At 38.9% G+C, this 25,181-nt stretch overlaps 3 protein-coding genes and 1 long non-coding RNA gene across 4 annotated transcripts; all 4 read left to right on the forward strand.

Annotated features, from left to right (window-relative positions):
• The first annotated feature begins 798 nt into the window (after nucleotides 1-798).
• LOC146759377 (obscurin-like) lies at nucleotides 799-2,123 on the forward strand. Its single transcript, XM_085510364.1, has 2 exons — nucleotides 799-1,068; nucleotides 1,768-2,123. The coding sequence occupies exons 1-2, from the start codon at nucleotides 867-869 to the stop codon at nucleotides 2,121-2,123; spliced, it is 558 nt and encodes a 185-aa protein (XP_085366490.1). The 5' UTR covers nucleotides 799-866.
• A 3,983-nt stretch (nucleotides 2,124-6,106) lies between these two features.
• On the forward strand, nucleotides 6,107-11,295 carry LOC146759378 (kinesin-like protein KIF20B). The gene is made up of 3 exons (XM_085510365.1): nucleotides 6,107-6,223; nucleotides 7,443-7,638; nucleotides 10,088-11,295. The coding sequence occupies exons 1-3, from the start codon at nucleotides 6,107-6,109 to the stop codon at nucleotides 11,293-11,295; spliced, it is 1,521 nt and encodes a 506-aa protein (XP_085366491.1).
• Nucleotides 11,296-11,737: 442 nt separating this feature from the next.
• On the forward strand, nucleotides 11,738-17,460 carry LOC146759379 (kinesin-like protein KIF20B). Its single transcript, XM_085510254.1, has 6 exons — nucleotides 11,738-11,870; nucleotides 12,599-12,721; nucleotides 13,117-13,278; nucleotides 14,919-15,038; nucleotides 16,547-16,747; nucleotides 17,188-17,460. The coding sequence occupies exons 2-6, from the start codon at nucleotides 12,608-12,610 to the stop codon at nucleotides 17,386-17,388; spliced, it is 798 nt and encodes a 265-aa protein (XP_085366380.1). The 5' UTR covers nucleotides 11,738-11,870; nucleotides 12,599-12,607; the 3' UTR covers nucleotides 17,389-17,460.
• Nucleotides 17,461-18,001: 541 nt separating this feature from the next.
• On the forward strand, nucleotides 18,002-19,994 carry LOC146759380 (uncharacterized). Its single transcript, XR_014932294.1, has 3 exons — nucleotides 18,002-18,123; nucleotides 18,661-18,803; nucleotides 19,818-19,994. It is a non-coding gene; the product is annotated as an uncharacterized LOC146759380 (long non-coding RNA).
• Nucleotides 19,995-25,181: the final 5,187 nt, after the last annotated feature.

Raw genomic sequence — 25,181 nt, forward strand, 5'->3', positions numbered from 1 at the left:
AACAGATTATTTTCTTAGGAGGTTGATTTTCTACGTTTAGACTTCAGATTTCTGTTTGAACGTTGAGGGATAAAAAACATAGCTTGACTTTTTCTTCATTTTCTCTTGCTGTTTGAAAAGAGCACAGGGTTGTTTTTGTTTTTTTTTTTTTAATATATACAATGTTAGGGTATATATATGATGTTAAGTGTGATAAAGAAAAGGGAGACATTTGAGTTAGCACACTACTCAAGAGTTCAGTCCCCAGCTTTGCCACTGTTACCGTTATAAGGGCAAGAACATCCTGGAAAATGAATTTCTCCTAAGTAGAGTCATTACTTTTGAGCTACAGAGACCTTTACTAGGAGAAAACTTGTTCTGAGCTAAGTTGCTGTATTTAACCAAAGTAATTATCAATGTCTGTGTTTCATTGAACCTGTATTCCATTTTGTAATGCGAGGAGTTTGATATTGGGATGGGAAGGTCATGGTTTGATTTAGATGTTGGACTGGGAATCAGAAGATCTGGGCTCTCTTCAGGTTGTCAGTCTTATTGTCTGACTTCTTAACATTCCTTTCTTTATAATATTATTTAATGATGTTTTAAGGCATTTTGAGCTGATAGGTGTAGTGTTCATGTGACTTCTTAACAACATTCCTTTCTTTATATTATTTTTAATGATGTTTTAAGGCATTTTGAGCTGATAGGTGTAGTGTTCATGTGCAGTAATGCTGATGTGAGTAAGTAGGGTGATAATGTAAGGGTTTTTTACATTCCTTCTAAATCTCTGCTTTCTCTTGTTCCATCCTTCTTAAAGAGCAATCCATTAATCTAGTAAAGGAGCTGTGTGATGAGGATGTGACTGAGCCTGAAAAAGCCAAGTTTGAATGCGAGATATCCATTCCATCTGTGAAACCTCCCAAGTGGTATTCCTATGTGGGGAAGTCTTACAGGCTGGCAGAAACTTGATTATGCAGCAAGAAGGCACCATCCTCCAGCTTGCCATAGCAAAAACCACCACTGATATGACAAGCATGATTCAGTTCTCAATTGGCAAATCAAAATCCACAGCCAATCTGCTTGTCAGAGGTAACATATCCTGGCTTGGTTTACATCATGAAGATGAAGAATTAATTAACGTACAGTCTTCCTTCACTGCTTTCTTTGAAATATTTTGTGTGTGTCTGGAGGGTCTGCTCCATTTCCAGTTCAAAGTCGTTGGACACTAAATGAGACAGCTGCATCTCAGTAAAAGATCTGTTTGAATAGTTGTGATGTGCTTACTATTCAGATCTACAGAGCTGAGATTTTGTCCTTGGCTATAGCAAAGAAGTCAAATCAGGTGAAATTAATTGTATTTCTGAACTAGACAAGGTTAAGTTTGGTAGCACCTAAATTTGATGCAGTTTGTCATTGATTTCATCTGAAAGAAACTTGCAAGCTTTTGCTTTATCTGCTGTTGTCCCCAGTGTAAGAGTCTCCATTCACATCCTAAATTACTTGTTATATTTTCAACTCACTCTTATTTGAATAAAAGCCTCAACAAATGGGAGCAATTTAATAAGCACAGAACAAGAGCTGGACCTTGCATTTGGTAGATAATATACAGTATTACTTTATAGATATGTAGTCAATGGCATTCCCTATAGACAATCATTTGTTTTATCTTTGGAGTGGTTCAAAAAACCATTGTGAACATGACATTAATTGGAATGGAATAGACGCAAGAGACTTTCCTCTTCTTCCAATTGTCCTCATCCTTTCTTCTCTTCCAGCCCTGCTTTGCAGATTACCATATAGAAATCACCAGGAAGTTGGAGGACAAGACAGCTTTGGAACATCATTCTGTCATCCTGTCCTGTGACTTCAGGCCTTCTCCAAAGGTTGTGAAATGGTTCAAGGGCCACACACCCATCGAGCCCTCTGAGAAGTACAAGATCAAGAGGGATAAGCATTCAGCAGAGCTCAAGATTCTGAAGCTGAAGCCCGATGATGCTGATGTGTACAAGTGCAAGGCAGGAGTTGCAGAGACTGAGGCCACGCTGACAGCTGAAGGTATGAGCAGGGAGGGTGGTCTCTTCCATGTCCTATTTCACCTCAGATTTCTCTTCTTGAGGTTGATTTATGCCGTTCTCTACTGCTAACTTTATAAATGTATAATCTTCACTGAGAAGATTACACAAAGATCATCTAGTCCAACTATTCTACCACATCCCAGTATGATTTATAGTAACAGTGGTAACAGTTCACCTTGTTTCCCCACAGCCCGCAATGTAGAAGTAACGAAGCACCTGCAGGATGTGGAAATTGAAGAAGAGAGCTCTGCTGTCTTCTCCTGCGAGCTGTCCCATGATGACGAGGACGTGGAATGGTTCCTGAATGGTTCCTTTACACCAACACTTACAATGACATGAAGAACATTGGCAATTGCTGCACACTGACAATGAAGCAGGTTAAGCCTGAGGATGCTGGCACAGTGACAGTGAAGTCAGACAAGGTATCAGAAAGCACACCTGAAGGTGATAGGTGGGTCTGATCACACCCCTCCTGGATGTAAGAGATGCTAAGGAGCTCCAGTTCATTCTATTGTGCAGCAGTCCTGCTTCTAAAGCTCACCTCTCTAGGGCTCAGATAGCCACCAAAGTCATGATGGGCTTTCTTCCAGTGATTTATGGAATTAAGGATTTATGACTGCAGGGAGAGATCATTCAGTGTGTGTTTTGCCTCTGGGATGACTAATGACCAGGCTGTGAGCAACCTGATCTAGCTGTGAATGTCCCTTTTTATTGCAGGGGAGCTGGGCTAGATGGCCTTTAAGGGTCTCTTCCAATTCTAAGGGTACTGTGATTCTAATCTGCTCTCCCCAGCAATTAAGCTCTTTTACTCTATCCGCTCAGAGTTTGAAGGATTTCCTCTTTCTCCTTTCTTTTGCATTTGGTGGAAGTTTTTTCCCCAGTATAAACATCTGATGTGTGAAATAGAAGATAGATAAAAGGAGTCAATAAAACAGGAAAATCGAAAGTGTTCAGCAGCTTATCCTCTTAATCCTGTGGCCTGCTGTATGAGCTCTGCTCCATGTGAGGGCAATGCCAGCTCTCCAGCTTTAGAAGAGCTGCATCCCAATTACTTCATATGATATCAGTCCCACCCACGGCAATGCAGGCTGTCCCTCCTGTTCCCTGTATTCTCCTACTGATTAGTTCAGAATTCCATAAAGTGCATTCAGTCAACAAACATGAAACCACTTTAGGTTCTATATTGGTGTCGTCAGTACTGGTAAAGATTTATTTATCCCTCTTTAAAAATCTGATAGCAACTGGAAATGTCTCAACTTCTGTATCACATTGTTCTGTTTTGCCTTTTTAATTGCAGAGAAGCCTGCTGTCTTCAGTCAGGTCTTTGGGGCTGCAGCTGTCTGGCCTGAATAGCGGTTCACAAGCCATGCACAGAGCAAGCTGCACGGAAAGGGAAAGAACTACCGACTAGAGCAGTGCCATTGAGAACTTTATGTATCATTTAAAAACCAAAAATGCTGATGTACGGTGAGGCTGGTGACCCAGAAATCAGTGTGAACTTTCTATCTCTGACCTTTCTGAGTTAAAAATAGTCCTCCAGAGTTCTAGGCAAAAATTCCCTTATGCTGCATTCTGGGTAGTTGTCACGGTTTAAACAAAAATCTACCTGTGTCCGTGACAGGGGGGCCACAGGCAAGCGAGGTGCTAGAAGGAGCTGAACCTCTGTCCCAACTACTTCAGAAGCAGCCCAAACCCCCTCGTACATGTCTAAGATCTCCTTCTCAGTTGGAGTGTAGCACTCCTCAGACCCTTTATATGCTCGACTCCAAAGTCCCGGGGGTTGGCCTTGGGTTTCTCCTAAAGCTCTTTGCCACAAACTCCAAGTGGGACCTTTCTCTCCAGCAGCAGTGTAGAGGATGTTCTTTACATCCTGTCCTGTCTGTACTGGCCCCAAGGCCAGGGCACGGGCTATCTCTTGTTTTCTCTGCTCAAAAGCCTGCTGCTGCTCAGGACCCCATGAGAAATTATTCTTCTTCCGTGTTCCCTGATAGAGGGGGCTCACTATGTGGCTGTAGTTTGGGACATGCATTCTCCAAAAGCCCACTACTCCCAGAAAAGATTGGGTCTCTGTCTTGTTGGTGGGAGGAGACATAGCAGTGATTTTGTCAGTCACATCTGCTGGGATGTGTCGATGCCCATCTTGCCATTTTACACCTAAGAACTGGATTTCCTGGGCAGACCCCTTCACCTTGCTGTGCTTAATGGCGAAACCAGCTTGCAAAAGAATTTGGATTATCTGTTTTCTTTTCTTGAAAATCTCTGCTGCTGTATAGCCCCACATGACAATATCATCAATATACTGCAAGTGTTCGGGAGCAGTAAAATTATTCATGCTTTATATGATGTTATGATGTGGAATACTGATAGCAAAATTACAAAATTATTAAACCATGACACCCTGGTATTTTTCTTTTTTTTTTCTTAAATATTTTCCTTTTTTTTTTCTTAAATATTTTCCTTTTTTTTTTCTTAAATATTTTCCTTTTTACTATTTAAATGTTATGGGCACATCTTATAGAAACACAAGGCTGTTTACAAAGAAGTGCATGCTGTGTTGCTGTATGATGAGCAAGATACATCTATTCTTCATCTAGCAGGAATAGTTGCTGAGCCTTAAGAACAGTTTCAGAAAGCTTTGGGAATTTGGGCGTTTTCCTTGTTCCTGCAACACAGAATGAAAATTTACGCTGTATACAAAGAAAAGGGGAGTCCGAACTTGTACGTTAAATTTGAAGGAGATCAATCTGGGGTAATATTTAAAAAAAAAAAAAAAAAAAAAAAAGGGAGCGTGGTCATCAAATACTATAAAATATATTAGCTGTTACTAGAATGCCACTTATCTTCCCCCCATACGAATCACTGTCATGTTGTATGTGAATTTGTGAGGTGGGTTTTGAAGCTGAAATTAAAAACTTCTTGTATGGCTGTCTTCATAGTGGCTATCCAGACTATCTGTAGAAATAACAGCTATTATGTAGTCAGCTATTCACCAGTTTTAACTGATTATAAATTACGTTTCAGGGTGGAGAACATAGCATAGTGCCTGACACCTGTGTTGATCCTGAGGGCATTCTTGATTCTGTGCATTATGATGTCATGGATATTAAAGAGCAAGCTGAGGCAGCACATAGTTCCATTGTATCCCTGGGGGACCCGAAGGAAGATATTGGCTGGTTTGAAAAGCAGCTGGAGAAAACTAACTTTGAACTGATGGAGACCAAAGAAGAGCTACCAGAGAAAAACACCAAACTACTTAAAACTGAAGAAGAGCTGATGCAGAAGAACAAAGGTGAGTTATGCGATGTGAAAGGTAGAAGACAGAAATAGTTCATTAATCTAAAAGAGAAATAACCAGTTTGAGTAGGAATTAGAGGAGATGTTCTACCTTTGGAACCATAGCCTGTAGATAAGTGATAGTTTGTTCCTTGTGTATATTCAGGTTCAGCAATTCCACAGTTTTTGGTTATTTCTTTTCTTTTTTCCCCCCTCTCCTTTAAACTGCAACTAGCAGCTTTACGCTTTCGTAAGTATGGGGTTAAATGTCTATATCTTGATTTTTACTTTTATATTGTAATCTCTACTCTTCTTTATGTCTTGTTGATGCAATGTTTTCGTTCCAAGAAATATAGAAAACTTTTGAATCACTCCCAATAAGTGAAGACCACATGCAAATTAATTAATCTGTTCAAAAGCTACCTAAACATTAGAATATCTGGAAAAATTGATTACTTAATAAACTATCTATTGGCTACTTATGTAATACAACCTTTTCTGTGTGTTACAGACTTTGAAATGCAGATGATTAAATTGGATGAGTCTGTTGAGCAACTTAAAGAAGCAACTGAGGTAACTTTATCAAGAAGATGTTGTGTAAAATTGTTTTAATACCAACTTGTGGTAGCTTAAAATGCTATTCCAGAAGGCTCCATTAATAGATTTCTTACTGAGCTTAGCTTAACTGAATTTGCCTTTAATGCATTGTGTAATTCAGCTACTTAACACTCCATTAGAAACTGATGACTGAATTTTTTTTATTTTTTATTTCCAAGAAAATGAATGCACAAAATGAAAGGATTCGAGAGCTAATGGACATCGTGGTGCAGAAAGATGACATTATTACAGAGCTACAAGACTTAAAATCTCATTTAGAAGAAAAAGTAAAAGATTATGTGAGTTTTACACATCTCCGTATCCTTATACAAAAAAAGGAAAACACTAATTCTATGCTTGTAATCAACACATTTTTGGAAAACTGATTTTCTGTATGTAGCTGGTACTCGCTTGAAATTGTAAACAATTCAAATTTATCTGAAGGTAGTTGTTGTTAACACAAACAACAAAAATATCAGTGTGTTCCACTAACTCCTGCCTCACACTCCTACATCAGAGGAAGAGCAACAGTAAAAGTATGTTGAGTAGAGTTGGAAGTACGAGTATGAATGGTCAGGATATCTCCACGTTCTATGCAGTCCATAAAACTTTATCCTGACTAATGTACTGCGAGCTACTGAATATGTGAAGACTAGCTTGATTAAGTATGTGTGCATACCACTTCTGGTGGTTTTTGTTCATTTTTTGATGTTTGGTAGCCTGAAGTAGCTCTGAAAACATTTATAGTTAATTCTGTCACTCAGATCTCTAACCTTGTAAGCTTAGCAACTTGACCCTTCTTAGTCTTTGACTGTCTGCATCACTGCAACTTAGTATTTCCATGGTATTAAAGCTGACTGTGATGAGTAGTCATGTCCTCGCCTATTACTTCTTCCAAGAACAAGGCTCCAACTCTATCTGTGAGATTGTGTGGCCTGAACACTTCTGAAGCTTTTCTTTTCATAAGCTACTAAAGATGAATAATCAGTCCTTGGCAGTGCCAGCATGGCTTAACAATCGTCATCTTGTAAGTAAGGAAGCTTCACTTGTGGTCAAGGACACAATCTAAAATATGCGTGACAGAGCTGACTAAGCTTTAAGGTTGGATTATATCTGTCACGATGAAAGTGATTTTAGCAGCTTAGCAGAAGTGTGATGTGATGAACTTGTATGAGAGCTGACCATTTGCTTTTTGACCATGTTTGTAATTTTGTTGACTTTTTGGAAACAGGAAATTCTTTGATAAACTGGTAAACTCTTGATTGTGTGCAAGTCTTTTACTTTGTAACCTGCTAGGCTCTTGCTTTCCCTTGTATACTGTACCGAGTATTGCACTTGTCATTATCTGAAGGTGTACTTGTTCTGTCTGCTATTGAGATTTGTAACTGATGTCTATAGAGTCACCGGGTAAATATTTTAGCTGTATGGTTTTGTGTAAATATTTGCCTACAGAAGATTACTGAGACTTAAGTGCTCCTTTTGTTAAGCTTCAATGTAACTGATCTTATATCAATACAGGAAAAGACTACCTACCATTTAACTACCATTAAAGCAGAACCGGCAGAAGAGAACACTAATGAAGGAACTGAAAGCAGCCAATTTTCAGTGCTTGCAGTTAAAGCACTGAAACAAGAGAAAACTGAGTTGGAAGTGGGAAGAAAGCACAGTACTGACGAGGATAAGCCTACTGTGGAAGAGCCACCTCCAAAGAAAGGTACAGTTTCTTCCATCGTTGAACAGGGTGTCTTCCAAAACAATAAATTGCTTCCTATTCCGAATCGGAAGCAAAAGGCTGTGAAGCGCGTACCTTATGGTATAAGGAGAAAAGCCACTGTGTTAAACTGTAAATAGATGTAACTGTTATGTAAATATCCCTTTTTCAGAAGGTCCTATGCTGTTCATTTTTGAATGCTTAAGAATAAAAGTTTTTTGCACTATTTTTTTCCTTTTTGCTGCTTTTTCCTCATCTGTTGATGCACTTGCAGATTTGGTAATAGTTTTAAAGCAGTTTCTTTAGGATTGTTTCAACTGCTGTTGCTGATCTTCTGAGTAGCATCAGCTGCTCAAGTGCTTTTTTTTGTTTGTTTGTTTTGTTTTTCCTGAAGCAACTATCAAAATTGTTGACGACCTGCTAATTGCTCGCTCATGGGCAATATTTGAGCAAAATGGTTTGGATAAGCTCTGATGCATTTAACTTCACTTCTGGGCACAGCTGAGCATCAGTGTTCCTAGAATTACGGAAGACATATACAATGTAGAAGGGAAAAATCTAAAACTTAGCTGTAGTCCCTTCCTTTCTTGTATTCCTCTTGCAAAATATGTGCAAGGGAGAAAGTCAAGGCCTTCTTTGGATGAGATGCTGTTCTTGGATGATTTGTCCCTGCTGCCTTTATTTGGCATAAATATTGAATCCTAATGTGACCACTGAATGGCATCACATATAAGCATCTTACCAGAGACTGAGGGAGGGATGTGGACTCCTCCATACTCCAAATAGTAGTGGGTTTGTTCTAATCATATGACCAAAGCTCTCATTTAAAAATTAATGACAGCAATGCTCCACATAGGAATTAAAATGGGTAGCTGATAGTCACAATGTCAGCATGAAGTTTTCTGTTAAGAAGTACTGAGTATTCAATCATGTTAAAATTTTCTTCTATTTGTGAGTATTAATAGCGTCCAATTTCAAAAACCGCTTAATATATATTCTTTAGCTATGTTAAATATACACAGTAGAACAATGAGCACAGGTATGTTGTGCTGGTTCTTTTGTAGAATTAGTTATATAAGTAGCACGAGCAAAAGTGTTTTAGGAGATGCTAGGTTATCTCAGCTTCAAGTTCAGGGTATTTACACCATTCTCTGAGCTTTTAGGTCTTGTTTCCTATGCTCTGTAATAATGCTTTTTCCCTACTTCCTGTGTAAGTAGCTTCTAGACTGAACATTACACATCTTCTCCCTAGTCTTATTTATCTTGCTTTAGTGCTTGCTTGTTGTTTTCAGCATAAATTGTTTAGATTACTTATAAATCATATTCCCCTCACTAGTGTTGCTGGGAGCAGCAGTCAAAACCAAAACCTGGTTTGGGGTGGAATATGCCACTGCTGTTTCTTCAGTATGACTTTTAAATCAGTTGAGGGCTGTATATAAAACTCCTTAGATGAGTTAAGAGGCTGTTTCCATGCAGTACATGTGAATCTGTATGTAATGCAGGCTGCACGTGGGCGCTATAAAATTCTGCATTTCTGTAGTTGTAGTAATAAAAGGACTGTACAAGAATCACCATGGAATATATTGTTGTGGTGACACAATCCCTAGTAAGTCTTGACTTATATTTATTTTTTTTAATACTTAAAGTATGCATATTATGGAATGGACATAACTGGATTCTAAAGCAATGATGAAATACAGCATAAGTTGCTTTTGATAGAAAGAAAATGCATGTGATTTTAGCTAATTGCTCACCAGTTAAAGAAAAAAACAGCCCCAAGCTAATGGAATATTTATGGAAACTTGAATCTGCAAATTTGTACAACTTTATGAGTGAACTTTATATGCAAAAGAGTAAGTGTGGACGGAAGTAGGAATCCTCATATTTTGTTTAGAGATCAACTGAATAAGAGAGACAGATATCAACACTTAAGTGATCAACTTGTCCAGGGTTTTATCTTCCTTTTGAAAGTAAGAGGACTGTGAGTTGGAATGAAATTTCTTAGAGAACTGTTTATCTACCATTTAGATGTAGATGGAGTGATTCCTGGCTGCCTTATAGGGATTGCTGAGGCACGGAAGATAGAAAGAATATAGCTGTGAATTATCTATCTCGTTCCCATGTTTCTTAAATCTAATTAGATTTTCTACTGGTGTGGAGTGGAAGGTTTGAGTAGTGCCATGGTAAAAGTGTTCTTCCAGACTGAAAACCTTTTGCTGTTAATTCTGTATAGAAATCTGAGGCACCTGATTACGTGTCCAGAGAACTTTAATTCCTTCACTAGTATCAAATACTATGTGATGTGAGGGTATGGCTTGCATATTACGACAGTTTTTCACTTAGAAGTTGCTACTTGGTGTTGTGAACTGCTATGTAATAATGATTTTAATCAATCTGAGCTACATTCCTTTTCCCCTTTTTTTTTTGGTTTGTTTGTTTGTTTGTTTTACAGTAGTTGTAAATGAGAGAAAGAAAAAGAACACTGTAGAGCAAAGGACAATTGAACACATGAAACAAAAGTGCTCCACGTACCGAAAGGAAGTACTAGCACTGAGGGAAAGAACTGAAATCTTGGAACATCATTTAACTGTGCTTGAAGAACAATGCAGAAGAGAAAAAAATAAAAAAGAAGATTTCAGTAAGCAGGTAACAAGCCTGCGTATTGAGCTTTCTTTTTCTGAAGAAACAGCTGATGTCCTCCGTGAACAAATTCTGCAGGGTCAAGCTGACTATCGGGAAATTGCTTCTGAACTGGATGAACAGAAATTTATAAATATGACACTAGAAGACAAAAATGCCCAACTAACTAACAACATAGAAGTTGCCAAAGAATATATAATTGATAAAGTGTCACAAGTAAAAGAAATGCGGACCAAATTAGATGAATTATACAAATGTCACTTAGAGTTTCACGCCATCGGTACTGACTTTGTCAGTGTAAAGGATTCCTCAGACTCTGAAAAAGATGAGCCAGGGACATCTCAAATTAGTTCTGCATGCATTCAGTCACAGACTTCTTCCATCTCAGATCTTGTGCAGGACCTCTCCTTTAACTATAGTCTTGAAAGGATTTGGGAAGTATGCAGAAGTATTGTTGATGTTTCCTCACAAAAAAGTCAGCACATCAAAGCACTGCTTCAAGACAATGAAAACCTAAAGGCGGGACTGAATAATGCTGAAAATCATAATCGTCAACTTGTAATGAAGCTATGTGAGATTACAACTCACACTAGTCAGGAAGATGATCTTGTGAATCAGTTACATGAGCAAATAGAAAAGAAAACTCAGGACTTTGAAGAAAAGACTGCAGAAGATCAGAGAGTGATTGCACAATTTCAGGAGGAAGTTGCCAACTGTGAGGTAAAAATAAGAGAGCTTGAATATCGCCTGGAGGCTTCCAAGACAATGGAGGACAATGTGTCAAAACTCAATGAATTACTTAAAGAAAAAGAATCTATTATTGTTAATCTGGAGACAGTTACAGCAACTCTGCAGGAGAAGTCTGCAAATGCAGACCAAAAGTTTGAAGAGTTAAGTAGCAAAGAAGCAAATCTGATTCAAGAAGTTATGCAGCTTAAAAACAGCTTGGAGCAGATGAAACACTCTCTTCGGGAAAAGGAAAAGAGTGAAATGGAGAAAGTGCAACGTATAGAATCGTAAGAAACCACTAAGTTAACTTAGAGCCCTTTGAGAATGAACTAGAGTTAAAAATAGTTAATGGGAACATCCCTTCGACTTAATGCATCTGCATGCTTATCAATGGCCAAACTACTACTTTAGGATGCTTTGGTATGCTACTTGAGTTCCAAGGGAAAACAGGAGTGTGCAAGGAAATGAAGAATAATATGGGGATTTCTGGTGGTTTTGTTGTACATCCCTCAGAATAGCATCTGAATAGTTTATTGCTTCAGCATCTGATTATGAGAAGCAAGCTGAAATTCAAAAGTAATTGTTTAAATCTTGTCACTGGTCTAGATAGATTTAAGAGTCTATTTACAAATAGAAACCAACAGGCAGGGCATGGATTAAGCTGTAATTGCTGTTTCCATGAGATGTGTAACAGTAATGTTCTTTGTCTCTTTATTTTTAACATAAGGCTAGAAAATATTCTTTCTGAGAGTTCTGCCCTTGTACTGAATTTGAAAAAAGATTTGCAGAGGAAAGAAGAAGAGTATGCAGATCTAAAAGGCAAACATTCTGATGCCGAGAAACAAATTCAGCAAGTACAAAGCGAGGTTTGTAGTCAACTGAGCTATTTTTTTCTGTAAGATTATGCTTGGTTTTCTGCTGTTAAAACTTCTCAAACTTTAACTATGAAGCTGGAAATTTCACACTAGTGTGACTAGCAGCAAATCTTAGGTAAAGTTGCCATTGAAGCTCTAGAGGGGACCACAAGTTAAAACATGGTTTCGCATAGATAATGAACAGAGGAAAGTAAAGTTGGTTGGTAGTCTGGAATAAGGTTTGTGAAGAGAATAGCTAATCTGCCTCTGGAGGGGACTTGTTATTATCTCTAAGTTACTGGTGACTTGCCATTGGTATCCGTGGTAACTCCAAAGCCTAAAACCTAAGTCTTGTGAAAAAACGCTGATAACTGGGAAGAAGAATGCTATTTACTTGAAGAGAAATAGACTAATTTCCAGAGGCTCTTTAATATAAGCATGTATATTTTTTTCTTCAATTTCAGCTTCAGTGATGCTAATAGTTAAAATTTAATTATTAAACAAGAAGATATCTTAAAACCCATTTTGCAGGATCTTAGTCTGAAAGTTTATTGGGTGTGCTTGGGGTGGAAAATTGAAGCTTAAAAATGAATTCATGTCTTCCTTGGTAACCTTGCACTTGCTGTCGTTTTCCTACTCAGCACTTGTTTGTGAATTCCTCTTTATTTAACAAAGAAGTATTTGGCCAGGTTGGATTACAGAAGTCTTTTAATGAACCGTGAGCTGTGCTTACATTACAGGTGTCCACGATGCGTTCTGTGGAGGAATCCCTCAGGAACAGGATGGAAGAACTTGAAAGGATTAATAACCAGTTTAAGGATGAGCTGGATTATAAAGACTATACTATCCAACAACTTAAACAGGTATTTTTCTTGCTCTTATTTTTTATTAAATGAATGATGCAGGTTTTCCAAGCAACAGGAAAAAGGTGAAAAAAAAAAAAATTGGAGCAAAATGAAAGTGGCCAAGTGAAATTAGCAGTAGACCATGAAAGATATTCAAATAATTAGTCACTATAGAGCACTGGCAGATTGCTTTAAATACAATAATCTGCATAGTAAATACATATATAATACATGCATGTAACCTGATCTTGTTGAGTGACATCACGATATGTTAATTGAAATGTCTTACCATAAACTCTTTTTATCAGCTTGAGTCCTTATTTATGCTATATGAAAAACTTATTAATTCTAGGCTGTCTTAAAGATTCTGCTTGTTTCTACTGTGTATGCTTTTCTATCATCATGAAATATAGGAGCTGGAGGAAAAGGACCATAATCTTCAAAATTGGCGTGAGGAGAGAGATCAGTTAGTAGAAGCTTTGGAAGAACAGCTCAAAACTTTGGCTTCTATTGCCATACAAAAAGAGACAGAAATAGCAGAACTGAGACAATCTGCCTTAAAGGATTCAAGCAAGGTCAGCTCTCCTTTCCTCCTACCTGATTAGCTACCCATAAATTCTGTAAAACTCCTGTACCTGCTCTTTGTATTCTGGGTGTGCTTCTGTTCTTGAACACTGTCGTATTGACATCATGTGCAACTAACCAAAAAAAGCACCAGCTTTTATTTTTGTTCTACAGAAACAGAATTTCTGTTAATTACTAAAATTTCAATTTTTTCAGTAGTTCAGATAAGCAGATGTCAGTTTGATGCTTATGATCCTACAGTCAGACTGGACATCTGTAGCTTTTTCCGATAATTCACAGCATTTCCAGATCCCAAGCTAGGCTCAATACTCAGACAGTAGTTCTGTCTCAGGTTTCTTACTTTCTTTGCTTTCTCTGAGGTAGTATCTACAATGGCATGAAAAGACAGAATGGGACGTGGAGAGAGATTAAGGGAAGCATCAAAAAGCAGAGGGGGGATGATCTCTGGAAGTTGCATTTCTTATTTCAACATCCAGCTTTTAATCAGGATAGCCAATCTAAGCCGTAGCATAGAATTTCAGAAGCTAAACAGAAGACTAAATGAGTTGTGCTCTTTTGAGAATGTTTGGATTCACTTTCTCTGAGAAGAAAGATGTTCTCATAGCAAAACTTCCCCTACAACTGCCGACTTTCTCACAGTACCGAGGATTTGGGAACAAATAAAAGCTCGGGTTATTATATCTTAAGAGAGATGAAGGCTGAAGCACATAAGTAAAATAGAAGAATCAAAATATATTGTATTACAACTTCCCAGGCAATTCTGTGACTACTGCACTTGTAACAGTGACCGTACAAATCCGTGAAATGTTACTGTTCCTGAATAGTTAACTGTTCTAGCCTGCAATTCTAAAACTGATGCTACTAAGTAATTGCAATACTGCTTGTGTGTGTTAATTCCTTTTGCCAATCCCACAACTCAGCAGTTTTTACTGTTTATTAAAATAATGCAACTGTGATAGAAGAGTTAAGAAAAGAACTGGCTGACAAAGATGACTTTATAAAGGAATTAAAACAACGCATTAACCACAGTAGCCTTCAGTGTTTGCCAGAAATACCTTTACTTGAAGAAAGACAAAGTAGAAGGAATGACTCTGTAAATGAAAAGGTATGATTATATTTAGAGAAAGTCAGTAGTTAACATCTTGTAAACCCCTTCCACTCAAACATGAGCTCTCATCTTCTCAAAAATATTTTATTTACTAGAACACCATCTCTCTGTGTACATTATGGAACTTTTCCATGCAGTTTTCCATGTATTCGTATGTGGATGCTGAAGATTAGGCAGAAGTTTAGCCTTTGGTGTTCTAACATAGCAGCTGTGAGCGTGCAGAGTATGGGGGGAATGGATGACAAAACGACCAGCGTTACAGATTTTGTCCCTAAATAATGTCTCGCTTTCTCTCTTTTGGAGGCAGAATACTGCCTGAGACTGTTAGTGAGACCCAGTAGGGTGTATCTGAAGATCACACAATGAATAGATGTTACTACCTTCCCACACTTGTGCTGTGTTTCAGCTTACCTGTTCATGTGGCGTCTGAGCTTGAGGTTTTACACTGTAACTTCAGAAAACTCGAGATATTTTGGAGGTCTAATGCATAGCCTAATCTTTACTCCTTTTAAATATTTACAGCCTAGGAAACAACAAAGCAAAACTAAAACTGGAGAAAGTATTCCATTAAGATGCAAAGCTGAAGACAATTATTTGTCGCATCGATGTACTAGGAGCCTCACTTCATTAAATGAATCTGAGGTTAGTATGAAACTTCAGATCTGAAAATGTTGTGATTGTATTGCTTTTGACAAGGAATGAGTAGGAAAAGATCTCATGTTCTCTAAACAATTCCCAAGTTTTAATTTATTTATCCCTTTCAAGGTGATCAGATCACCTGTTTTTATAGCCTTTGATAGGAATAAAAGCTGTTGAAACAATTGTGTGATGAATTTTTGTCAGGTGCTGTTGAAAACTCTCCTCATGTTAATGCTTATGAAGTGGCTCATGATTAGATAAGTTACTTGGAAAAAATTCATGGAGCCACTGAAACGGGCACAGCAAATTGAACTTATTTTCTTCCTCTGCAGGATTTCTGGACATTGTTTTGTTAGCAGATGATGTTAATCATTCCTATATAAGTTTTTAATTGCTAACGTTCATAAAATAGCAGTTACATATATTTTAAAAACAAAGTACTTATTAACCAACTTAATTCTTGGAAATACAGTGGGTGGTGATACTCCATTCAGATTCTTAGCAGAGCCTGATAAAGTGGCTCTGACTACTTTTTGTCTTTCTACAATCTTTGGTAACTTTTTGAGAGGAAGAAGACTCCCCTCAGGGGGTCGGAACAGTGTAAGTAGTAAAAGCTGCTAGTCTGTGTTTGGGACACTGGAGTTTGCTAGTTACTAGCAGCAGTAGAAGCAGCCATCTACCATTTTCTGATGTCCCCAGCAGCCTGTCTTCCATGTGTTCAACCAGCATCTGAACTCATTTTTGGTATGCTAGCTGAATTCCTGCCATAGAGAAGGAGGAGTCCAGGTGATCTCAGTTCTGACTTTGTTGTTCCTGTTGAGAAAAACAGGATTGGGTGGATTGTGGACAGTAAGTGCTGCTGGGGAAATGCATACTGACATTTCCCTGTCACTTAGCTGTGCATTTGCTGCCATTTGACCATGAGCAGGTACATGATAGCCTTCAGCTTAAGTACGGTGTCATTGCTTGAATGTCTGTATTCTCTCCAGGGAAAAGATAGCAATGGAGTTCTTCAATGAATTGCACTGGGCTTGCACCTTGCCAGCTGGACCTTACTTATGTAAATAACATCTCTAGTGTAGAAGAGGAAGGGCAAATTCCCTAAGATTAAGCTGGAAGTTAATCGAACACTTGAATCAAATGCTCCTGTTCCTGCCCAGTTCTGACGCAGCAGAGTTGAGATGAAGAAAATCGTGTCAGTTCTACCACCATTCTCTATTAAAAAAAAGTGCAGTTGTCTGTGCCCTTGAGAAAAAATGACTTGTAAAGTATCAGGCTCAGTTTAACATGGAGAACTTCTTTTGTGATCATAGATTGGAAATAATTTTAAATGTAACAAGTTCTAGGAAAGAAGGGTAAAACTCTGCTGTAACTGAAATAGACTCCTTCTGTTACAAGTGTTCTTACAGCAGGAAAATCGAATGCTTACATATCCTTTTCCAGATGCTTTATAGCTTTTTAATCTCATGGCTACCTTAACACTTGCACTTAAAATTCTTCTGTGCTATCAGGAGCATTTGGAAACTGTCCTCGACTCTTCTGGAGTGTCCGCAGAAAATGGCAAAACTAGTCGGTTCCCAGAACCGGAGCTGGAAATCCCACTGACACCTCTGCAACCTGATAAGACGGAGATAAAGCAGCACGGCAGCATGATACCTTTAGGAGTGAAAATGACTAAGGCAAAAAAGAAAAGAAGTGATGACATGGATGAGGTATGACCTAGACATACAACAGAAAACAAAATATCTGATGCCTTTTTACCATTCTCATTTAAGCATTAAAAAAATGCTATTTCTACCTCAGTAAAGTAGTTGAAGAATTTAATCAATGAACTGCTTTAATGAACAAAACTAATAGCCAAGCTCAGTGATAATGGTTTAAGAGAAGGGAATTTCTCTTAACTCCATTGTGTATTTTCTTTGAAACCTGTAGACATAAATCAGCTTTTTAGACATCATGAGATGTCTAATACTGATATCTTAATGTCCTGTTTTTATAATTGAATGCTTATTTATTATCTGATTTACAGTGGAATAGTTACCACTAGCAGATACTTCCCTACTATTAGCAAAAGTGTTTAAAGTGTTCACTTTTGTGACATCAATTGTTCTTTCCAAAAGAATCATGGCTGAAACTTGTCTTATTTTCCCAGGATTTTGTGAAAAGTGAGAACACGAAAAATACAAAATGTGTCATGGCTTTTAATTCACCCTCTGCAAGTGACGAGAAAATGGTTGGTTTTTGTTCTAGTTTTGAAGCTAGCTTGGGACTTCCTGTAATTGTGTGGTCACACGAAAGAAGCAGTGTCTTATCCTTATGTGTATACCTGAATGGGAATCTTACATGCTTATGAGCTCTTCCTATTAAATTCCATAAGCTAACCAAAGGGCAAGTCAGTCTGTCCCCAGAGCGTGTAATGGCTGTACTGTGTAATGATTTGGAGGGAAGGATATTGCACACTGAATAGTTGGGAAGAGAAGCTTTAGTGTATTATCGTGTGCTTTTGTAAGTGAAGCCCTTGTATTAAACTAAGGTTCATATCATTAATATGCATGGCAGTTATTAAAAACAGATGTTCACATGTGATAGCAGTATCCTTGGCATGGTCAGAGTATGAGTAGTAGATTTTTCCCATCTGTTGTCTTCTGTTTTGTATGTTTGTTTATTTTATGTAATTAGAACAGCTTATGTAAGAAACAACTCCACAGCTTGGGAGCTACTTTTAAAGAAACGACTGCCTTATTAAGAAACTTTAAGAAACGTATGCCTTGAAATAGCTGAGATTTTGACAACTCCCTAAAGGGTATAAAATTGTCTACATTACTTGCCGTTGTGGTATCATCAGCATAATGAACAGAGGTGTCAGTAGTAAAGCTCAAAATGTCAACTTAAAATAACGTTGAACTAAAATGAAGTTTAAACAATGCTCTTGTTTCACATGTTCACATCTCTGTTGAACAGAAATCGGGAAAAGACTACTTCCTGAGAAAGCGAGTACATGCTTCAAGACTGACTAAAAAGAAGGATGAAACACTGCAAAAAGTTGGAGATTTTATTCAAAGCTCTCCTTCTATTATACACTCTAAAGGTTGGTGTAGAATAAGTTTTATTCCATGTTTTCTAGACATTGTAGAATGGCTTGTTTCTGCTGTAGGCTATTAATGTATGTGTTCTGAGACTTGTCTGCCATGTTAAGTTGTCCTTTGATTTATGAAGTAAATGCATTTATTCGTCTCTTCAGAGATTCATTATTACATTTGTGAAAACCTACAAGTATACAGAGAAAGTTGGTTCTGTCTTGTGCTTCTGTCAGCACGAAAGCTAGGCCTGTTGTTTAACTCCTGCTGAAGTTTCTGACTTCCAGCGACTTCTGAGCCATGATTGTCTTTCATACTCCATTTTAATGCGTGCTTTAAGCTGCCGTACCTGAAGCTATAAACAGTTTCAGCTATAGAAGCAATAAAGAGCCTCGATGAACAAATACAATTTCTGAGTATTTTCACTTAAATTTTACGTGTCATTTATAAACCAAGTTTGTTACAAAGCTTTTTATGCATTCAGTGATTTAAAGACTCACAAAACCAGTAAGTTGATTGGTTTATGTATCAAAACAAATTTCTTCTAGCCAAGAAGCTGATGTCAGCAGTAAGTTCTCCTAAATCAAACGAACCTGAAAGTCTCGAAGAAGGAGAGACCAAGCCAAAACAACGCAAAAGGAAGCTGTATTCCACTGCCGTTTCTGGCCCTCTAGATATACCTGCTTCTTCGGTAAGCGATTATACTGTAGTCTTGGCTTAAAATAAACTACTAAGGAGTCCAAACAGACTGGAGGTTTCATCTATTTGCAGGAGGAGGTTGAAAGTACTGAGGTATTTCTTTATTCTACCAAGTCATTCTTGTTGGTCTTCCTGCTGTTCTATTTTAGTTTGTCCTCAAAGATCTCTGTGTTTGGCTGGCTTACAGTTTACTAAGTAGGTGATGTAGCAATCACGGAGATGTCTTCTAATTTGGAATCATAGATAATTTCAATGTGTCGGAGTGGGATTATTCTACTACACGCTTTTCTAGAGCACAACTTAGACAGCTTTTTAGGTATGCTTAAACTATGATCTCCTGTCTAAGCCAACTTGCAAAGGATCTGATGTGCCAGTTTTATGACTCTGTCGGCAGCTATTGTGCTAAGAACATTCTTTCTCTGTTGGAACTGCATCTTTTAATTATATTAGAGTCCTTTTTCTGTTCAGCAAAGTGATCATTTGCCCATACTGTAATATCCCTCTGAATTTTTTGATGATTTGACGAATGATAGGGGCAGAAACCAAAATGTTATATTTTTTTTGTTAGAGGATGAAGAAGATGAGACAATTTCTTCTCTCACTGTAGTTCTGAGAACATGGGACTGAACCGAGAACTGAAATTCTGGGCAAGTCATAGCTACAGGGATTGAGGCTAAAAATGTTTTCTGAACGCTTCATGTTTCACAAAACAAGTATTATAATACTCTTTTGAAAACAAGTATTTCAAAATGAAAGCTGCCTTCAGGCTTTCCTCAGATGTGTGTGCTTTTTTAAGATAAACAGGATTTTGTACATTCTCCATATTTGTTCCTTGTGATTAAGCTGCATTAAAATGATCTCGGTATCCCATAGTTTTCTGAATAAAATATAATAATCAAATGCCATTCTGAAATCCATTTAGGGGAAGAAATATGTTTGCGTGTGTCAAGAAGAGCTTGTCAGTCTTGTGTGAAAAGATGAGTAACTTTTGAAATGTTTTCTTCAGGAATCTGAGGAACAAAAGAAGGAAAGTGATCATCTGATCATCAAGCGACGGCTGAGATCCAGAACAGCTAAAAAACCTTGAAGAAGCATGTTTGTTCCCCTTTCTCAGGACATACTTTTATCGTATTATTAAAACTGGTTGTTAATAAACAGTAACAGTTACTCCGTTGTGTTCTTAAATTTGTTTATAGGTGTACAGTGTCTCTCTGACAGTTTCAAACTGACTCCATTGAGGCTGAAATAAATACAAGCTTTCTTAAACTGGGTTTGGATTTTATTGTGGTTAAGGGTTTATTTATTTTTGTCTTGCCTCCCCTGTATAGGAACAGTATCTCTAGGACTGATTGCTATTTACCCATTGTGCAGTAATAACTGTACTTGTTCAGGATTGCTTTTTTCACGTGACTGGTGTACTTAGCAGAACTCTGGCAGAGAGAAGAGCATGAATACACATTAATATTTATGTATACTTAATTTTTGGGCCTTTTTAAAGAATTTTCTTTGGAGAGAAGATGGTGCCAATTCCTCAGTGTGGAAGAAAGGTGCTTTCCCTCACTTGTGCAAATTCAGCTTTAAATTAATAAACTTAGAAAAATAAACCCAATACATTTGGGGGGAATTCTAATATCCCAAATACTGTTCTCCCCCTCAGTGAGCTTCGAACCTTTAGATGCTGTTGGATGAATTAGCTGAAAGGTTCTCAGCTGGCAGTATGTCCTTGTGTTGTCTCCAAGTCCAATAGTTCCTATAGATTCAATTGCTCAGGAGGTAAAAACATGGATGAAAGCCGACTTGGGTGAATATTTGAGAGTTTGATGGGAGTGAATTGCCTTAAAAGCAGCTGGTGATAGAACAATATACTGATTGTATTTAAAAAAACCCACAATCGTACTATTTGCTGCTGTGCCGATAAGCTTTCTCCTTGCTTGTAGGCTTGTGAGATCCAGGTTTGCAGAAAACAATCTGTGAAAAATCAGCAATCTCATTAAAAACTTGAACTGACTTTTAGAAGCTTTTCTCCATGGTGTTATCTGGACAAATCTGCATGTGGATGTCAACATGGAGGCTTTTATTGACCTGGAGTAGAAAACAGCATTCGTACCTACCAGGTGAGATGGGCAGCTACTGCACAGGTACACAGAAGAAACTGATGGAAGCATAAGTACTTGAAATCACCCTCCCTCCTATTTATTGACCTATGTATGTGAATGCCGTGCATGAATGCCTCATAGCCAGATGTCAAAATGGAACAATGCTGCCTGAAGTGGTTGGTGACAATATGGAAGACGGTTCTGATTAGCTGCAGTTTGCAAATTACTTGCAAATATTTCATATCCAGAAGACTGCAATTTATCAGCCATGAGATATTGGAGGCAAAGTCATTGCAGGGGATGGGAGTGATCTACTTGTTCCAGAAGCTGTTAACAGAGCTCTCGTTGCTACTGGGTACATCATGATATACACTTAATTACACTACTTTTCAAATGGTATTTTTATTATGAGAACAGCCTCATTGCTGCCTGCTGCTGCATGGGAAAAGTAGTTGCACACTTGGTATAATTATATGTGGTTCTCTGCTGCAAAACTGACCTTTTACAAAATGTCACATGTGGTGTTTGGTGAGTCTCAGGCTTGCCTAATTCCTGTGCATTTTCGTAAGGCACAGCAAGTGCAGAAAACAGGTTGCTTTGTTTAGGGAAAAGAAAAACCAACCACAAATGTTTAGCTGACTTGCGGAATCAAACTCTATAATCCAGAGATGGGTTGTAAAGCAGGTATGTTTATTCCAGCGTTGCGCAGCGCCGGATGCAAGGGGGATAGCTCCTCCAAACCTGCACACCGACTTGTAAAGCCGTGATACAGAAAGCAGGCAGAAGAAACATCCTTCAAATCCAGAAGGTAAACTCCACCTATTCATTCCTTAACTGGGTTAATAAAGTGCATGGATTTGCCACCACTGAGTGTATGCATTCAACAATTCTATTACTTGCCTTCAAGTGTTGTACCAAACTACAGCACTTGCTATCAAAAATTTTTGCAAAATTGGAGTCCAAACTCCAGAAAGTCTTCTATCCTTCTACAGTTATGTATCCTTATAGGGTACCACTTTACCCTGACTGGGCAATCTCTTGCTTTTAACTTCTATTCAGGGCTTCATGTTTGGCCCTGATGCCCACACCCCTAAGTGCATCATGTTTGATATTGCTGTGACTCCTGGGGTACAACATTGTTTTTCCCCATTTGTGCTAATGCCAGACTTACAGTTTTTAAACAGTCAATATTGTTGGACCCTTAGCTCCAGTTTTATTAAATTTCTTGCCAGAGCAACCTGGCAGGTACAAGAATTTCTGTATTCCTACTTAGTTTATATTTAATTAATCCAAAAAAAACCGTAAACCTTTTCTTGTTGGGCAGTAGCTTCTATTACTGTTACAAAGCCATCTATGAGTAGTAAGAAGCACCCATATCCACCAGAAAATAAATCTCTTTATCCTGCTTCCCTAGATGCAATTTCCCGTTGCAGTTTGCACACTGCTTTCCTTTCAGTGGGGCGGAGCCCTCCCTGGGCACTTCAAGCCCCCACTCCCCCCACCTCTCCCTGAGGGGATCTCTGGGTCCTACGGCCCTATTCTGGCACCACAACAGTAACAGCTGTTATTATCACCAATTCCCTTACTATCTGTTTGTCAAGCAGTTTTGTTTTCATATCGTTCACCTCTTTTCAGTCCTGACATCCCTGTTATACCTTGCCAGTCCTTACTCCTCCAGCCTGTGTCTGTCCCAAACTTTCTCACTTTCCAAACTCTCATCATTACAAAAACTACTAACATCCTATTTCAGTTTCACCTCCTTCTCTCCAGGTGTCCAGTGCTAACACTGGGATTTCAGGTTTCCTACATCTCTGCACATGAAGGCTATTCTCACTTCCATTGCCCCCTCCTCCCCACCTCCCCCCTTTGCTGCTTACAGCAACAGTCTCTGTACCCGGCTCTCTCTCACTCCAAGAGTTCTTGCAAGGAGGGGGGGGGGAAACAATACAGGGGGTTGCTCTCATACCAGCACACATAAACTCACTTTCTCTTTAACCCTTTTTCCTTTGTACACAATTTCACTATTTGTACCTTCAGTTACACTTTGACACACCCTCAATTATACTTTCTGTATACCAATAGCAATTACACTTTCTTATACCATCAAAGCAGTTTGTCCCATTCCCTTCAAAACCCACAGATCAAACAGTACAATTTTTCAGTTTCCACAAACACCCTTAATACCATATAACTTTCCCTTAGCAATCCATATCATTCAGTTCCTTGGGCTGTTCCACCCTTATCTTTATGGCCTTATTTCATGTTTTTCTTGATTCCCAATTTCATCTTTATCCCCTAGTTTTAATACAGTATTCTCAAAAAGTGGTACTGTCATCCCAGTTCTCTCTACCCCTGTTATCTTTAAGGCCTCATTTGTTAATTTGAGTCCTGACACCTTACGGGCCAGTGATGAACGAGCTGTCCCAGTATCAACTAAAACCACAACTTCTTCCCCCTCAGGTCCCACTTTTATATTTACCAGGGGGTCCTGATGGGACCAAAGTTTTGAAAGCCCCAGAAATTGATCTAATTGTTCTGCTACTCTTCTAGAATCTTCAATTAAAGATTTCATTTCCTTCTTAAAATTTCTAATTTCTCCACTAGTGAGTGGGGAGTTTACATAGCATATTTGTCCTTGTCCCAATGGGACCTCCCATAAGGGGTACACTGAGGTGCTGGTACAGCTAGTGTCTGGGAAAGGAGAAATTTTTATGTCCCTTTTACATTGTTTTAATTCTCTCCTGAGCCCAGCATGCCCCTCTTTTCTGTGAAATGTCCCTGTGTGCTTTACCATTTCCTCTTACTGGGGCAGTGCCTGTCTCCCTTTGTGCTACATTGGGGTTATATGGGGGGGAGATTCTCAGGAGGGTCCCATTGATTAGTTCCTTTTTCTAATTCCTCTCCTTCCTGGTCCGGGCCTTTTTCTTTTTACTAATAACAGGCTGATTTCTTGTATCCAACAGGCAGCATATTCTGATTCCTCCTTTGAAAAGGGGTTTTGTTCTTTACATATAAATTCGAGATCTGACAAACCCAACCTTCATCAGATCCATATTTTGGCCAAATATTGATTTTCCCTGTAGTGGATCTCTAGGCCATATCTAACACAATATTTAAACATCTTTTCTCTATCCTTTTTCCTGGTTTTGGGATCATTTTAACCCGTCCTCCAACTTATATACTAACCACCAATGATTACATTATTAGATGAGGGTGTTCTTGCTTAGAGTCCCTCCCGGTTCCCCAGCAATATCCCTCTGATATGCCAATGTACATCCTAAGAGATTTTCTTAGGTATCTCTTTCCCTTATGTTCCTACACACACGAGGAGGGGGAGCAAATGTTCAAAAACAAATTTTGTAAAGTTAACATGTTAAAGCGGAGGTAACACAACCCTATTGTTTCTCTAATCTGGATCATTATCACATTTAAACCGCTGTATTTTCTACAACAAAAGCAACAGGGTCTCGGTACTAATTGTGGTTTGCCTTTTGTGGGCTTTTACCCCGCAGGGTCATCTGCTTCTGTCTTTAGTGAAAGGACTCTCCCTCAGCAATCCCAGACCCTGGAGGTTGATGAGAGAGTCCGGGGAATGGGAGATTTCCCTTTAGTCGGGGAAGAGGTGGTCTGTGAGTGCCTAGGAAATATTAAGGTCCATAAATCCATGGGACCTGATGGGGTGCATCCGCGGGTGCTGAGAGAGCTGGCGGAGGTCGTTGCTGAGCCGCTCTCTGTAATCTATCAGAGGTCTTGGAGAACTGGGGAGGTGCCTGAAGACTGGAGGACGGCCAGTGTCAGTCCAGTCTTCAAAAAGGGCAAGAAGGAAGACCCGGGTAATTATAGGCCGGTCAGCCTCACCTCTGTCCCAGGGAAGGTGATGGAACAGCTTGTTCTGGATGCCATCTCCAGACAACTGGGTGATAAGGAGGTTATCAGCAGTCCTCAGCATGGGTTCACCAAGGGGAGGTCATGCTCGACCAACCTGGTGGCCTTTTATGAAGATGTCACTAGCTGTGTGGACAGGGGGCGGGGCGGTAGATGTAGTCTACCTTGATTTCAGTAAGGCTTTTGATACTGTCCCCCATGACATCCTTATAACAAAGCTGAGGAAGTATGGGATAGATGAGTGGACGGTGAAGTGGGTCGAGAATTGGCTGACTGGCAGAGTGCAGAGGGTTGTCGTTGGCGGTGCGGTGTCTGGCTGGAGGCCTGTAACTAGCGGCGTCCCCCAGGGGTCTGTGCTGGGTCCGGTCTTGTTCAACATCTTCATCAAC

This window comes from Coturnix japonica, chromosome 10 (assembly GCF_054131305.1).
Source record: "Coturnix japonica strain WE chromosome 10, WE-NBRP24, whole genome shotgun sequence".
NCBI lineage: Eukaryota > Metazoa > Chordata > Aves > Galliformes > Phasianidae > Coturnix > Coturnix japonica.

Excerpts from the sequence above, each read along its gene's own strand:
- LOC146759377 (XM_085510364.1), top strand. The coding sequence starts at position 867 with ATGCGAGATATCCATTCCATCTGTGAAACCTCCCAAGTGGTATTCCTA. Across the intron at positions 1,069-1,767 it reads AGCCAATCTGCTTGTCAGAG|ATTACCATATAGAAATCACC; the intron begins GTAACATATCCT and ends CCTGCTTTGCAG.
- LOC146759378 (XM_085510365.1), top strand. The coding sequence starts at position 6,107 with ATGAATGCACAAAATGAAAGGATTCGAGAGCTAATGGACATCGTGGTG. Across the intron at positions 6,224-7,442 it reads AAGAAAAAGTAAAAGATTAT|GAAAAGACTACCTACCATTT; the intron begins GTGAGTTTTACA and ends ATATCAATACAG. Across the intron at positions 7,639-10,087 it reads AGAGCCACCTCCAAAGAAAG|TAGTTGTAAATGAGAGAAAG; the intron begins GTACAGTTTCTT and ends TTTGTTTTACAG.
- LOC146759379 (XM_085510254.1), top strand. The coding sequence starts at position 12,608 with ATGCGTTCTGTGGAGGAATCCCTCAGGAACAGGATGGAAGAACTTGAA. Across the intron at positions 13,279-14,918 it reads CCTTAAAGGATTCAAGCAAG|CCTAGGAAACAACAAAGCAA; the intron begins GTCAGCTCTCCT and ends AAATATTTACAG. Across the intron at positions 15,039-16,546 it reads CTTCATTAAATGAATCTGAG|GAGCATTTGGAAACTGTCCT; the intron begins GTTAGTATGAAA and ends CTGTGCTATCAG.